Consider the following 13,194-nt stretch of genomic DNA (forward strand, 5'->3'; position numbering starts at 1 on the left):
ACGACATTTTAAGTGAGTGGGCAAAAGGTGGGCAGATGGAGTATAACGTGGGAAAATGTGTACTTGTCTACTTTGGCAGGAAGAATAGAATACTAATTAAATAGAGGGGGATGGCAGGACTCTGTAGTTTGGAGTATTAGGGGTGGCATGGCGGCACAGTGGTTAGCACTGCTGCTTCACTGTGCCAGGGACCCGGGTTCAATTCCGGCCTTGGGTGAAGTTTGCACATTCTCCCCGTGTTTGCGTGGGTTTCTTCCGGGTGCTCCGGTTTCTTCCCACAGTGCAAAGATTGCAGGGTTAGGTGGATTGGCCATGCTAAATTGCCCCTTAGTGTCCCGAGATGTGTAGGTTAGATGGATTGGCCATGCTAAATTGTCCCTTCGTGTCCCAAGATGTGTAGGTTAGATGGATTGGCCATGCTAAATTGTCCCTTCGTGTCCCAAGATGTGTAGGTTAGATGGATTGGCCATGCTAAATTGTCCCTTAGTGTCCCAGGATGTGTAGGTTAGGTGCATTGGCCATGCTAAATTGTCCCTTAGTGTCCCAAGACGTGTAGGTTAGGGGGATTAGTGGGGTAAATACATGGGATTACGGGCAACAGGTCTGGGTGGGATTGCCCCTTGGTGTCAGTGTTTTACATGGGAAACAAGAATAGGGCCTGGGTGGGATTGTTGTCAGTGCAGACCTGATGGGCTGAATGGCCTCCTTCTGCACTATAGGGATTCTATGATTCTATGAAAAGTAGGGAAGTTTTTACCGCAGCTGTAAAGGGCCGAGGTGAGACCACATCTAGAGCACTGTGTATAGTGTTGGTCTCCCTATGAGCAAAAGGGTGTAATTCTGTGTTAGAAACAGGTTCATTCAATTCATTCCTGTGATGAGGAACGGTTGAACAGGGTTGCACCTACACCCACTGGAGTTTAGAAGAATGAGAGGTGATCTTTTGAACGATATAAGATCCTGAGAAGACTTCATGAGATGGATAGCAGGAAGGTGCTTCCTCTTGTGGGGCAAATGAGAATTAGGGGCCACAGTTCAAACCGGGGGTTGAATTTTCCCGTTCCGCCCACCATGGGAATCAGAGCAGGCGAGGGGCGGACCTTGGAAGGTCTGTTGGCCTCAGACGGGATTTTCCGGTTTCAGGGCGAAAGTGGCCAGAAAGTCCCACCCGAGGTCCCACTTTTAAGATGGAGTTGAGGAGAATTTTCTTCCCTTGAGAGTCATTAGCCTGTGGAATTCTCATCCCGAGAAAATAGTGAAGGTTTACTCATTGAATTTATTCAAGGCAGATTTTTGACAGATAAGGGTTATGGGCGATAGACAGGAAAGTGAGGTCGAGACCACAGCCCTGTTCTTAACAAATGTGCAGAGCAGGTTCAGAGAGCCAAATGGCCGGTTCCTGCTCCCACGTTCCTATGAAGCGTAATCTCAGGACAAGGGGAAGGCCATTTCAGTTCAATGGACAGAAAGTTCGGCACTCAGGAGGTTGCGAACCTTTTAAATCCTCTACCCCAGTGGGCTGTGGATGCTCAGTCACTGAGTATATTCAAGACTGAGAGCAATGGATTTTGGGCTCTAAGAGAATCAAGAGATATGGGATCAGGCCGGAAAGTGGAGTTGAGATTGAAGATCAGTCATGATCGTATCGAATGGCGGAGGAGGCTCGAGGGGCCATGTGACCTACTCTTGCTCCTATTTTATGCGTTCTTACTCTATTATCAGTCCTCAAGGTGATTCACGTCTAATAATATTGCAAACAAAGCAATGGAAGTGCAAACATTGGGGTCAGTCAGAACGCACTGAGCTGTTATGATGGGACAGGAGATGTGTTAGAGGGATAACATTTATGTCTCTTCCTCATCCCTGATTTTATTTGCCTCATGTTCGTCTCGAGATCTCATTACAAAATTCCCGTTGTTGCGATTCAGAACCTGAATCGTTTGAAATTTGATTCCTGGCTTATTTAAACGTATTTATTTTTCGTAACTCAGTGATCCCCCATTGATATAGTCCAGAGATATGTGATGGTGGGTTCTCACACGCTAGACAACTGGTACTGCAGCACCGGTGTGCACCTATGTACTGTGCCAGAGAGTTCATATGACATGGGTTGCATCTTTAGCCATCTCTTCCCTCCATCCAGCCACTGTGGCAGGGTAACGCAACCGTTTCTAGTTGCCTCTGTGTGGCAGCTGGCTAAGATCGGTAACGTATTGGCATGGGGTGAAACCCTCTCCGCCCATCGCTTTAGGATATAGCTGTGGAGGCCAGGGGCAATAAGCTGTTCTTAAATATACTTAACAAATCAAACTCCTGAAGATGCACTTTTTATACCTAGGGCCCTGAATTCAGAGAGTTTCTGCTCACAAAGCTGATCAACGCCGAATCTGCTTGCTACAAATCTGAGAAGTTTGCGAAGCTGGAGGTAAGAATGTACATTGTCAGGAATACAGAAGAGTGATTCCTTCAACAGTCGAGCCAATACAGCTGTCTAAATTCAGGAGTGAAAACTGCTGTGCAAACGTTTCAAAGAACAAAGAAAATGACAGCACAGGAACAGACCCTTCGGCCCAACCATGCTGCCCGACTGAACTAAAACCCCCCATCCTTCCCGGGACCGTATCCCTCTATTCCCATCCTATTCATGTGTTTGGCAAGACGCCCCTTAAAAGTTATTATCCTATCTGCTTCCACTACCTCCCCCGGCAGCGAGTTCCAGGCACCCACCACCCTCTGTGTAAAAAAAGGTTTCATCAATGTAAGCTACTTACAATATTGGGAGAAATTTTCCCGTCCCGTCCGCCACGGGAATCGTAGCAGATGGGGTTGGGAACAAGCAAAGGTCCGTTGACCTCGGGCGGGATTTTCCGGTTTTGGGATGAGCCCGGCTGGAAAATCCCGCCCACTGTTCTGGTTAACGCCAAAGATTGGAACAACAAAATGTACTTCACTGTTTTTTTTTAATTTATTCACGCGATGTGGGCGTCGCTGGCTAGGCCAGCATTCGTTGCCCATTCCTAATTGCCCCTTGAGAAGGTGGTGGCGAGCTGCCTTCCTGAACCGCTGCAGTCCCTGAGGTGTAGGTGCACCCACCGTGCTGTTAGGGAGGGAGTTCCTGGATTTTGACCCAGCGACAGTGAAGGAACGGCGACATATTTCCAAGTCAGGATGGTGAGCGACTTGGATGGGAACCTCCTGGTGGTGGTGTTCCCATGTATCTGCTGCCCTGGTCCTTTCTAGATGGTAGGGGTCATGGGACAAGCAGTATCTTTTGTTCCTCCCCAGTCTAATATTTATACACTGTATAATAAAATTATTGGGAATCTCTTATCATACGTCACACTGAATATCATCTGTTTTCACTGTGCAGAATCGCACACGGGCAGCACTGTTGGACAACCTGCATGATGAACTCCACAGCCAGACACAGGCCATGTTGGGTCTGGGCTCTGATGAAGAGAAGATGGAAAATGGCAGCCACGGGGGATTCCTAGAATCTTTCAAGGTAAAGCCACCTATTCGAACAAGTTATATCCAAACCTGGCACATCAGGAACATAGGAATGTGGGAGCAGGAGTAGGCTTATTTGCCATAGAAACTAGAAGCAGGAGTAGGAATAGGGGATGGGCATGCCCACATTCCATGAATTAATAAATAAGACTACCCTATTGAACATCTACCTTGGGACTTGAGAGTCCTTGTTCAAGATTCTCTTAAGGTTAGCATGCAGGTTCAGTCGGCAGTTAGGAAGGCAAATGCAATGTTAGCATTCATGTCGAGAGGGCTAGAATACAAGAGTAGCGATGTACCTCTGAGGCTGTATAAGGCTCTGGTCAGACCCCATTTGGAGTTTTGGGCCCCTATCTAAGGAAGGATGTGCTGACCTTGAAAGAGTCCAGAGGAGGTTCACAAGAATGATCCCAGGAATGAAGAGCTTGTCGTATGAGGAACGGTTGAGGACTCTGGGTCTGTACTCGTTGGAGTTTAGAAGGATGAGGGGGGATTTTATTGAAACTCACAGGATATGGCAAGGCCTGGATAGAGTGGATGTGGAGAGGATGTTTCCACTAGTAGGAAAAACTAGAACCAGAGGGCACAACCTCAGACTAAAGGGACGATCCTTTAAAACAGAGATGAGGAGGAATTTCTTCAGCCAGAAAGTGGTGAATCTGTGGAACTCTTTGCCGCAGAAGGCCAGGTCATTGAGTGTCTTTAAGACAGAGATAGATAGGTTGTTGATTAATAAGGGGATCAGGGGTTATGGGGAAAAGGCAGGAGAATGGGGATGAGAAAAATATCAGCCATGATTGAATGGCGGAGCAGACTCGATGGGCCGAGTGGCCTCATTCTGCTCCTATGTCTAATGGCCTTACCTCATTGAAACATTTTTATCATTGTAAATACCTTGATTAAATCACCCACCAACTTCGTAAACTCAAGGAAATACAAGGCAAGTTTTTTGCAATCTATCTTCACAACCTAACCCTTTATTGATATTGCTCTGCTGAACATGTACGGCCAATATTTCCTTCCGGAGGATTCTGCTGGGACCAGGGTTCAATTCTGGCCTTGGGTGAATGTCTGTGTGGAATTTACACATTCTCCCCGTGTCTGCGTGGGTTTCCTCCGGGTGCTCCGGTTTCCTCCCACAGTCCAAAAATGTGCGGGTTAGGTTGATTGGTAAATGCTAAATTGCCCCTTAATGGCCCAAGATGTAAAGGTTAGGGGACTAGCAGGGTAAATACATGGAGTTATGGAGGATAGGGCCAGGGTGGGATTGTTGTCGATGCAGGATCGATGGGCCGAATGGCCTCCTTCTGCACTTGTAGGGATTCTATGAACCTGTGACACACGTTTTCCGAAAGGGAGTGAAGGAAAGGGTGCCCCGTTACAGAATGCTTCCTTGACACTACCTGCAACACTTGCAATCACTCCTCAGCTTGGCCCGTTTTACTTCACCCATTGTGTATTTCCACGGAGTTTTGGGTGGGCCTGCTGGCGGCAGCCATTGTTTCAATATCAAGCACTTTGCACTTTAATGTCACTTCCTTAGACAGTGACAAATTTCAATGGCTCTATGAACGATAGGAAATGTCCCCCTCTTCACATTCCCCTGAGGGTGTAAAGTAAAGTTTATTTATCAGTGTCACAAGTAGGCTTACATTTACACTGCAATGAAGTTACTGTGAGAATCCCCTAGTCACCACACTCCGACGCCTGTTCGGCTACACTGATTGAGAATTTAGCACCTAACGGGCACATCTTTGGGCTGTGGGAGGAAACCCACGCAGACACGGGGAGAATGTGCAGATTCCGCACAGACAGTGACCCAAGCCGGGAATCGAACCTGAGTCCCTGGCGCTGTGAGGCAGCAGTGCCAACCACTGTGCCACCATGCCGCCACATATTGCTTGCTTTGTCACCTTAAGCTTGGAGGTTGGCCTTGCAGTTCTAAAGTAGTTTCCTCCGTGTCATTTCAAATTGCAACATTTCCAGCCAGTTGAAAGTTGCGAAGTCATATTTTCGAAACTAAAATGGCATGGCCTCGTGTCAGATGTGTGTCGGGATTCTCTGGTCGCTCACGCCGGCTGGATTCTCTGGTCCCGCCACCAGCGTATCCCCACCTGCAGGTTCCCCGCCGGTGTGGGGGTGACGTCAGTGGGAATTCCACTGACAGCGGCGGGAGCAGGGAATCCTGCCGCTGGCAAACAACGCGCCACCTCCCGCAGGCAGGAAACATGCGGCTGGGAAGCCGGAGATTCTCGCCCGTGATGTCTATTGGTTAAGCTATGAAATGTCTGCTCTTCAAATAAAATTTCAGCACGAAACTCTTAATCAACGTTTCCACAATTGGTCATTTGTGATTCTGTTGTTAAAGAAAAAATGAAAATGTGGATAATGGATGAAAAAAAAAGGAGGGGGGATCTGTTGTTGTGTACAAGATGAACCCTCAGGTCGCCACCTCATAGAAGATTCTGGAAGGAGATGCTACAGAAGCTCTGACGAAGAATCATTCTGAGTCGAAACTTTGACTCTATTCTCTCTTCACAGATGCTCTCAGACCTGCTGTTATTCTCCAGAATTTTCTGTTTTTGTTTCAGATTCCAGCATCCAGAGGTCGGGGGGGGGGGGGGGAGGCGGGGAGAGAGAGAGAGAGACCCGGGTTCGATTCCCAGCTTGGGTCACTGTCCGTGTGGAGTTTGCACATTCTCCCCGTGTCTGCGTGGGTTTCCTCCGGGTGCTCCAGTTTCCTCCCACCTTCTGAAAAATGTGCTGAATGGGTACGTTGAACCCGAACGGGTGCTGGACTGTGGTGACTAGGGGAATTTCACAGTAACTTCATTGCAGTGTTAATGTAAGCCTTACTTGTGACGAATAAATAAACTTTATTTTGCTTTTAAAGTTTATTTTATTCGTGTCACAAGTAGGCTTACATTAACACTGCAATGAAGTTACTGTGAAAATGCCCTAGTCGCCACACTTTGACGCCTGTTGGGGTGCACGGAGGGAGAATTGAACATGGCCAAAGCACCTAACCAGCACGTCTTTCAGACAGTGGGAGGAAACCGGAGCACCCGGAGGAAACCCACGCAGACACCGGGAGAACGTGCGGACTCCACACAGACAGTGACCCAAGCCGGGAATCGAACCTGGGTCCCTGGCACTGTGGGGCAGCAGTGCTAACCACTGCGCCACCATGATTCTATGATTCCAGTCACCAACCACTTGTGATTCAGAATTACGTTGGTTATGCTACAGAAGTGTTGGATTTTCGGATATTTAGAATTTTGCCACCTCCAGCCCTCTGACCTGGAACGGCGCTGAAAGGAAAAGCTGTTTAATCTGAATCTTTAATTCCACAGCTGATTCAATGATTTGGGTGAGGCAGCTAAACCTCTTGTAATGAATTCCTTTTCACCCTCGACTGCTTTAATCTGCAAAAATAAAAGTAACACAAAAGGACATTGGCCTGAGCAGTGAGTAAGCCTGAGAGAAAATCTAAGCCCTATTGACAAAAGCCTCCACAGCCTGCAAGGTGAAACATTCTTCACATTCCAGGCTCAGATGCATTAGAACAATTAATCTCCCATTCTAAACAGGGAGGAGAAACTAATACCTGCTTAAATAAAATGTTTTGGGAGGTTTTGTTTGTGTTTTGGGGAATGGATTTAGGGGATGGGACCAAAATAACCACGGTAAAAATGTACCTCAGATTGTGGTTGGCACTGCTGCCTCACAGCGCCAGGGACCCGGGTTCAATTCTGGCCTTGGGTCACTGTCTGTGTGGAGTTTGCACCTTCTCCCCATGTCTGCGTGGGTTTCCTCCGGGTGCTCCGGTTTCCTCCCACAGTCCGAAAGATGTGCAGGTTAGGTGGATTGGCCATGCTAAATTGCCCTTTAGTGTCCCAAGATGTGTAGTTTAGGTGGGTTGGCCATGCTAAATTGCCCTTTAGTGTCCCAAAATATCTAGTTTAGATGGACTGGCCATGTTAAATAAGCTTATTTATTAAGTTTATTTATTAGTGTCACAAGTAGACATACATTAACACTGCAATAAAGTTACTGTGTTAAGGAGATAAGTTGGGGCGGGTGCAAGAGGGCCCGGGTAAAATACTCTGTCAGAGAGTAGGGGCAGACTCGAAGGGACGAATGGCCTCCTTCTGTAATGTAGGGAGTAGGGATTCTGTAATTCTATGATTCTAGCCACTCGTGATTCAGCATTGAATTGGTAACCCTGGTTAAATGTTCAGAGTGGCAGCAGCATTAACAATAGATGGGGTTTAATTTAGATCAATGCGAGGTGAGGCATTTTGGTAGTTCGAACCAGGGCAGGACTTACTCAGTTAATGGTAGGGCACTGGGGAGAGTTATAGAACAAAGAGATCTAGGGACACAGGTTCATAGCTCCTTGAAAGTGGAGTCACAGGTGGACAGAGTGGTGAAGAAGGCATTCGGCATGCTTGGTTTCATTGGTCAGAACACTGAATACAGGAGTTGGGATGACTTGCTGAATTTGTACAGGACATTGGTAAGGCCGCACTTAGAATACTATGTACAGTTCTGGTCACCCTATTATAGAAAGGATGTTTTTAAACTAGAAAGAGTGCAGAAAAGATTTACCAGGATGCTACTGGGGCTTGATGGTTTGAGTTATAAGGAGAGTCTGGATAGACTGGGACTTTTTTCTCTGGAGCGCAGAAGGCTTAGGGGTGATCTGATAGAGGTCTATAAAATAATGAGGGGCATAGATTAGCTAGAAAGTCAATATATTTTCCCAAAGGCAGGGGAGGCTAAAACCAGAGGGCATAGGTTTAAGGTGAGAGGGGAGAGATACAAAAGTGTCCAGAGGGGCAATTTTTTCACACAGAGGGTGGTGAGTGTCTGGAACAAGTTGCCAGAGGTAGAAATAGAGGCAGGTACAATTTTGTCTTTTAGAAAGCATTTAGACAGTTACATGGGTAAGATGGGTATAGAGGGATTTGGGCCAAATGCGGGCAATTGGGACTAGCTTAGGGGTTAAAAAAGGGGCGGCATGGACGTGTTGGGCTGAAGGGCCTGTTTCCATGCTGTAAACTTCTATGACTCTATAACTTGGATTTCTATCGCATCTTTAATATAAGTCATCACAAGGCACTTCAGCAAAACGTCTGCAAACAAAATGTGACACAGAGACACATGCGGTGATCTTAGGAGAGGTGAATGTTTGGGAAAGGTCCTTTGACAAAGGGTCATGTGGGCTCGAAACATCAGCTCTTTTCTCTCCTCACAGATGCTGCCAGACCTGGTGAGATTTTCCAGCATTTTCTCTTTGAGTTCAAGGAGGAAAGTGAGGCAGAGAGGCTGAAGGAATGCCTGAATTCAGACATAGACAGCTGAAGACAGGGTGGAGTGTTGGGAGATTGGGGGATATGCAAGAGGCCCAAGCACAGAGATCTCAGAGGGCTGTCGAGATGGAGCAGGTTTCTGAGGTGGAATGGAAGGGTTTATAAACAAGGATGAGAACTGTAAAATCAAGGCATTGCCAGACCGTGAGTCAGGGTAGGTCAGCGAGCACAGGAGTGGTGGACGAACTGGACATGGTGCGAACGTGTGCATTGGAGTTTTGGACAAGCTCAAATATACAAGAATAGAAAAATATCACATTGGTGGGTTACCCCTGCCGGTTTGGCACCAAGGCACAATTTGGGGGCAGATTATATGGGCTACTCCACCCTGCATCCAACAAACCTTACTACACCTGAAACAAAAACCAAAACACTGAGGATGCTGCAAACATGAAATAAAAACCAAAAATGCAGAAGCACTCAGCAAGTCTGGCAGCATCTGCGGAGAGAGAGACACCAGGTCAATTGTAGCGGGGAATTCTGCTTCATTGGCCGGGTATCTTTCGAAAAACTAAAGTGATTCTGAAAATGCAACCTTCACAAAGGTAAAATGACTCAGTTTTAAAGCGTAACAGAATTTATTTTAAACTAGTTTATTAAAACATAGAAAAATCAAGCAGGACATACAAAAAATAACTGAACAAGAACTTTGGCCCAAGGGAGACCTCTGATACGCCAGTACAAGCAGTACCACAGAGCTGTCTCAAAATCCCATCTTTCGTGCCAAAATACAAGACAATTATACTCTTTTGTTATCTATAGTTCAGCCCATTAATTAGCGAAGTGTGATTTCATTTATTTAATATGTCAATCTAATCATGACGGTATTTTAAATCAATTAAAACCCGCCGCCTTAAATAATGTTATTTCATTAGTTCATTCTGATTAGCGGAAGTCCACCTCTTGGCATAGATTGCTTCCTTGTTGCCATAGAATCCAATAAGCTTTATTTCGCTTAAGTCAGCACTGGCTAAATGCCAAGACTTGGTCTAATGCCAAATGTGGGCCCAACACTCAGTATCGTTCTGGGGCTGGGCAGCTTGAGTCATATAAAATGTATCATCAAATGTCCCTGCATGCAGATATATTTTGAATATATCTGGTTGCATCCATTGTTTTCCGAATGCAACTTACACAATTTTCTATCAAATGTTGCTGAATCTTGTATTCTTTCATTAATGTTATCAATTGTTCAGTCATTATACTGCACAATTGCACATTTTTGCTTTAAGCTTGAGGAATACAATTCAATGGATAATTTCAATGCAATAGTTCTTTTTTCAAAATCATCATTATAGATTATGTTCATGTTAAACATATAGATCATTATTCAATTTCATTAAAAACCCTTTTACGTATAATCAACTGTTCACAATCTTCTTGTTGGATAAGATTGATTTATTTCAATTCTCCCTTTCCCAACTGTCAGCTGCTAATGTTTATTAACCCCTTCTACATCAACGAACTCACCTCAGAACGGGAAGATGAATGATTTTTTTAAGCCGTGGCAGAGCCTGGGTAAAGTGAGAGCAAGGGAGGAAGATGGTAAGAGTGATTAAAGAATACTTTATGGGTGAGATTGTTGTCAGTGCAGGCCCCGATGGGCTGAATGGCCTCCTCCAGCACTTTAGGGATTCTATGATACCTGAACTGGAAATGCTGGCACCTCCTGATGTGAAAAGGGTTCCATTTCCCCAGTACCAACATAGAATCCCTACAGTGCAGAAGGAGGCCATTTGACCCATCGAGTCTGCGCCGACTGCAATCCCACCCAGGCCCTATCCCCACAACCCCATGCATTTACCCTAGCTAGTGCCCCTGACACTAAGGGGCAATTTAGAACATAGAAAAAACACAGCACAAACAGGCCCTTCGGCCCACAAGTTGCGCCGGTCATGTCCCTACCTAGGCTTATATATAGGCTTACCTATAACCCTCAATCCTATTAAGTCCCATGAACTCATCCAGAAGTCTCTTAAAAGACCCTATCGAGTTTGCCTCCACCACCAATGACGGCAGCCGATTCCACTCACCCACCACCCTCTGAGTGAAAAACTTACCCCTGACATCTCCTCTGTACCTACTCCCCAGCACCTTAAACCTGTGTCCTCTCGTAGCAGCCATTTCAGCCCTGGGAAAAAGCCTCCGAGAATCCACCCGATCTATACCTCTCAATATCTTGTACACAATTTAGCGTGGCCAATCCACCTAACCCGCACATCTTTGGACTGTGGGTGGAAACCGGAGCACCCCAGACGAAACCCACGCAGACATGGGGAGAATGTGCAAACTCTACACAGACAGTGACCCAAGCTGGGAATCGAACCCGGGTCCCTGGCGCTGTGAGGCAGCAGTGCTAACTGCTGTGCCACCGTGCCGCACTTTCACTTTGAGTGCTGAATTCAGCAAATCAGCCAAAAGAAAACTTTGCTTGGTTTGCTCTTGAACTGTTGTACGCAAATACCTGCTTATAATCTACTAATAGAGGTACTGTGTTAATTGTATGTCAGTTGTGTTTAATTATATGCAGGTGGAGGACATTAATTTGAGTTTCGCTTGAGCATATTTAGAGAGTCACTTGGGCCTGTTAATTAGTTCATTTCTTTGTTTTATTCTACTCTACTAGAAAGAGACACTTATTGAAACTGGTGTAGTTAAGCTAGGAGTTATATGCTTGCAATGTGTCACTCTGTAAATGAATAATGTCTCCCTCACCAACTTGCTTTCTCGAATAGAAAATACGTGGTTTGTTGTGTAGCCTGTGCTACAGAGATAAGCTGAACAATGGTGAGGCGGCCAGGTAGAAAATTGTAATGAGCTGAGAAGTGGAAATAAATGATGCAGATTTTTATCGCTGAATCAGGGACAGGAACCCTTTGTGCATATCACAGACCCGCGTCTTTCTTTCCAAAACAGAGGGCGATCCGTGTTCGCAGCCACTCAATGGAGACCATGGTGTCGAGCCACAAGAAGCACCACAGCGGAGGGTTGCCAGGTAGCCAGAGTGGCGGGATCCCGCACAGCGCCATGGAAATCATCAAGCACCCCCCAAACGTGAGTACACGTCACAGCATCCTTAGGCAACGCAGCAAAACCCCACTCAGTAACCGATAGCCACAGGTCTCATACCCATCCTGCTGGAAGGCTCATTCATGGCGACGTCACAAGATGGAATGAGACTGCAAGAGCGGAGGCCATTCGGCACATCACACCCATGCTAGCTTTTTGAAAGGGCTGTCCAATTTGCCCCACTGCTCTGCTCTTTTCCCCAATGCCCTGCAAATAATGATGGATCACATTATAAGCCAGGAACGTCCTGGTAGGATCAGCCCAGTGCACATGTCAGCCCATCAGAGGGCAGTCACTTCCCCACAGAAATAAAAGTTTAAAGTTTATTTATTAGTGTCACAAGTAGGCTTACATTAACACCGCAATGAAGTTACTGTGAAAATCCTCCAGTCGCCACACCCCGGCGCCTGTTTAGGGTACACTGAGGGAGAATTTAGCATGGCCAATATGCCTAAACAGTCTTTCGGACTGTGGGAGGAATCTGGAGCACCCGAGGAAACCCACGCAGACACGGGGAGAATGTGCAGACTCCACACAGACAGTGACCCAAGGCTGGAATCAAACTTAGGTCCCTGGTGCTGTGAGGCAGTGGTGCTAACCACTGTGCCACCGTGCCGGCCCCAAAACGAAATGTGGAATGCTTCATGAATATAGTGGGGGAAAAAAACTACAGGAACCTATGTTTGAGAAGATTAATGTAAATCTCCAAAAAAGGGCGAGTTTCTGTCCATCATGGCAAATTCCATTAACAAATCACAATGATGATAGTTAAGTTTCATTAGCAAAAAATTATATTAGAACTAAAATTGATTTTGAATACAATTATACTCTAAACAATCTGAAAATCTCTCATGTCCTGGGCGGCACGGTAGCACAGTGGTTAGCACTGCTGCTTCACAGCTCCAGGGTCCCGCGTTCGATTCCTGGCTCGGGTCACTGTCTGTGTGGAGTTTGCACATTCTCCTCGTGTCTGCGTGGGTTTCCTCCGGGTGCTCCGGTTTCCTCCCACAGTCCAAAGATGTGTGGGTTAGGTTGATTGGCCAGGTTTAAAAAATTGCCCCTTGGAGTTCTGGGATGTGTAGGTTAGAGGGATTAGCGGGTAAAATATGTGGGGGTAGGGCCTGGGTGGGATTGTGGTCGGTGCAGACTCGATGGGCCGAATGGCCTCCTTCTGCACTGTAGGGTTTCTATGATTCTATGATTCTAAGTTCATTCATTAACTGGAGTCCCTTAAAGCAAA

General features: G+C 46.4%; 2 protein-coding genes across 23 annotated transcripts in view; one reads left to right on the forward strand and one right to left on the reverse strand.

The window, feature by feature from the left end:
* Positions 1-13,194, reverse strand: part of exo5 (exonuclease 5) — a 449,516-nt gene that overhangs the window by 348,762 nt on the left and 87,560 nt on the right. The gene's annotated exons all lie outside the window — the stretch shown is intronic.
* Positions 1-13,194, forward strand: part of LOC144501264 (rap1 GTPase-activating protein 2-like) — a 361,906-nt gene that overhangs the window by 298,920 nt on the left and 49,792 nt on the right. For all 22 annotated transcript variants that reach the window (XM_078224781.1, XM_078224802.1, XM_078224785.1 and 19 more), the window contains 3 exons: positions 2,339-2,425; positions 3,371-3,505; positions 11,802-11,939. In XM_078224781.1, coding sequence (XP_078080907.1) covers positions 2,339-2,425; positions 3,371-3,505; positions 11,802-11,939 — 360 coding nt within the window. The remainder of the gene's footprint in view (positions 1-2,338; positions 2,426-3,370; positions 3,506-11,801; positions 11,940-13,194) is intronic.

This window comes from Mustelus asterias, chromosome 12 (assembly GCF_964213995.1).
Source record: "Mustelus asterias chromosome 12, sMusAst1.hap1.1, whole genome shotgun sequence".
In the NCBI taxonomy this organism is placed as follows: Eukaryota; Metazoa; Chordata; class Chondrichthyes; order Carcharhiniformes; family Triakidae; genus Mustelus; species Mustelus asterias.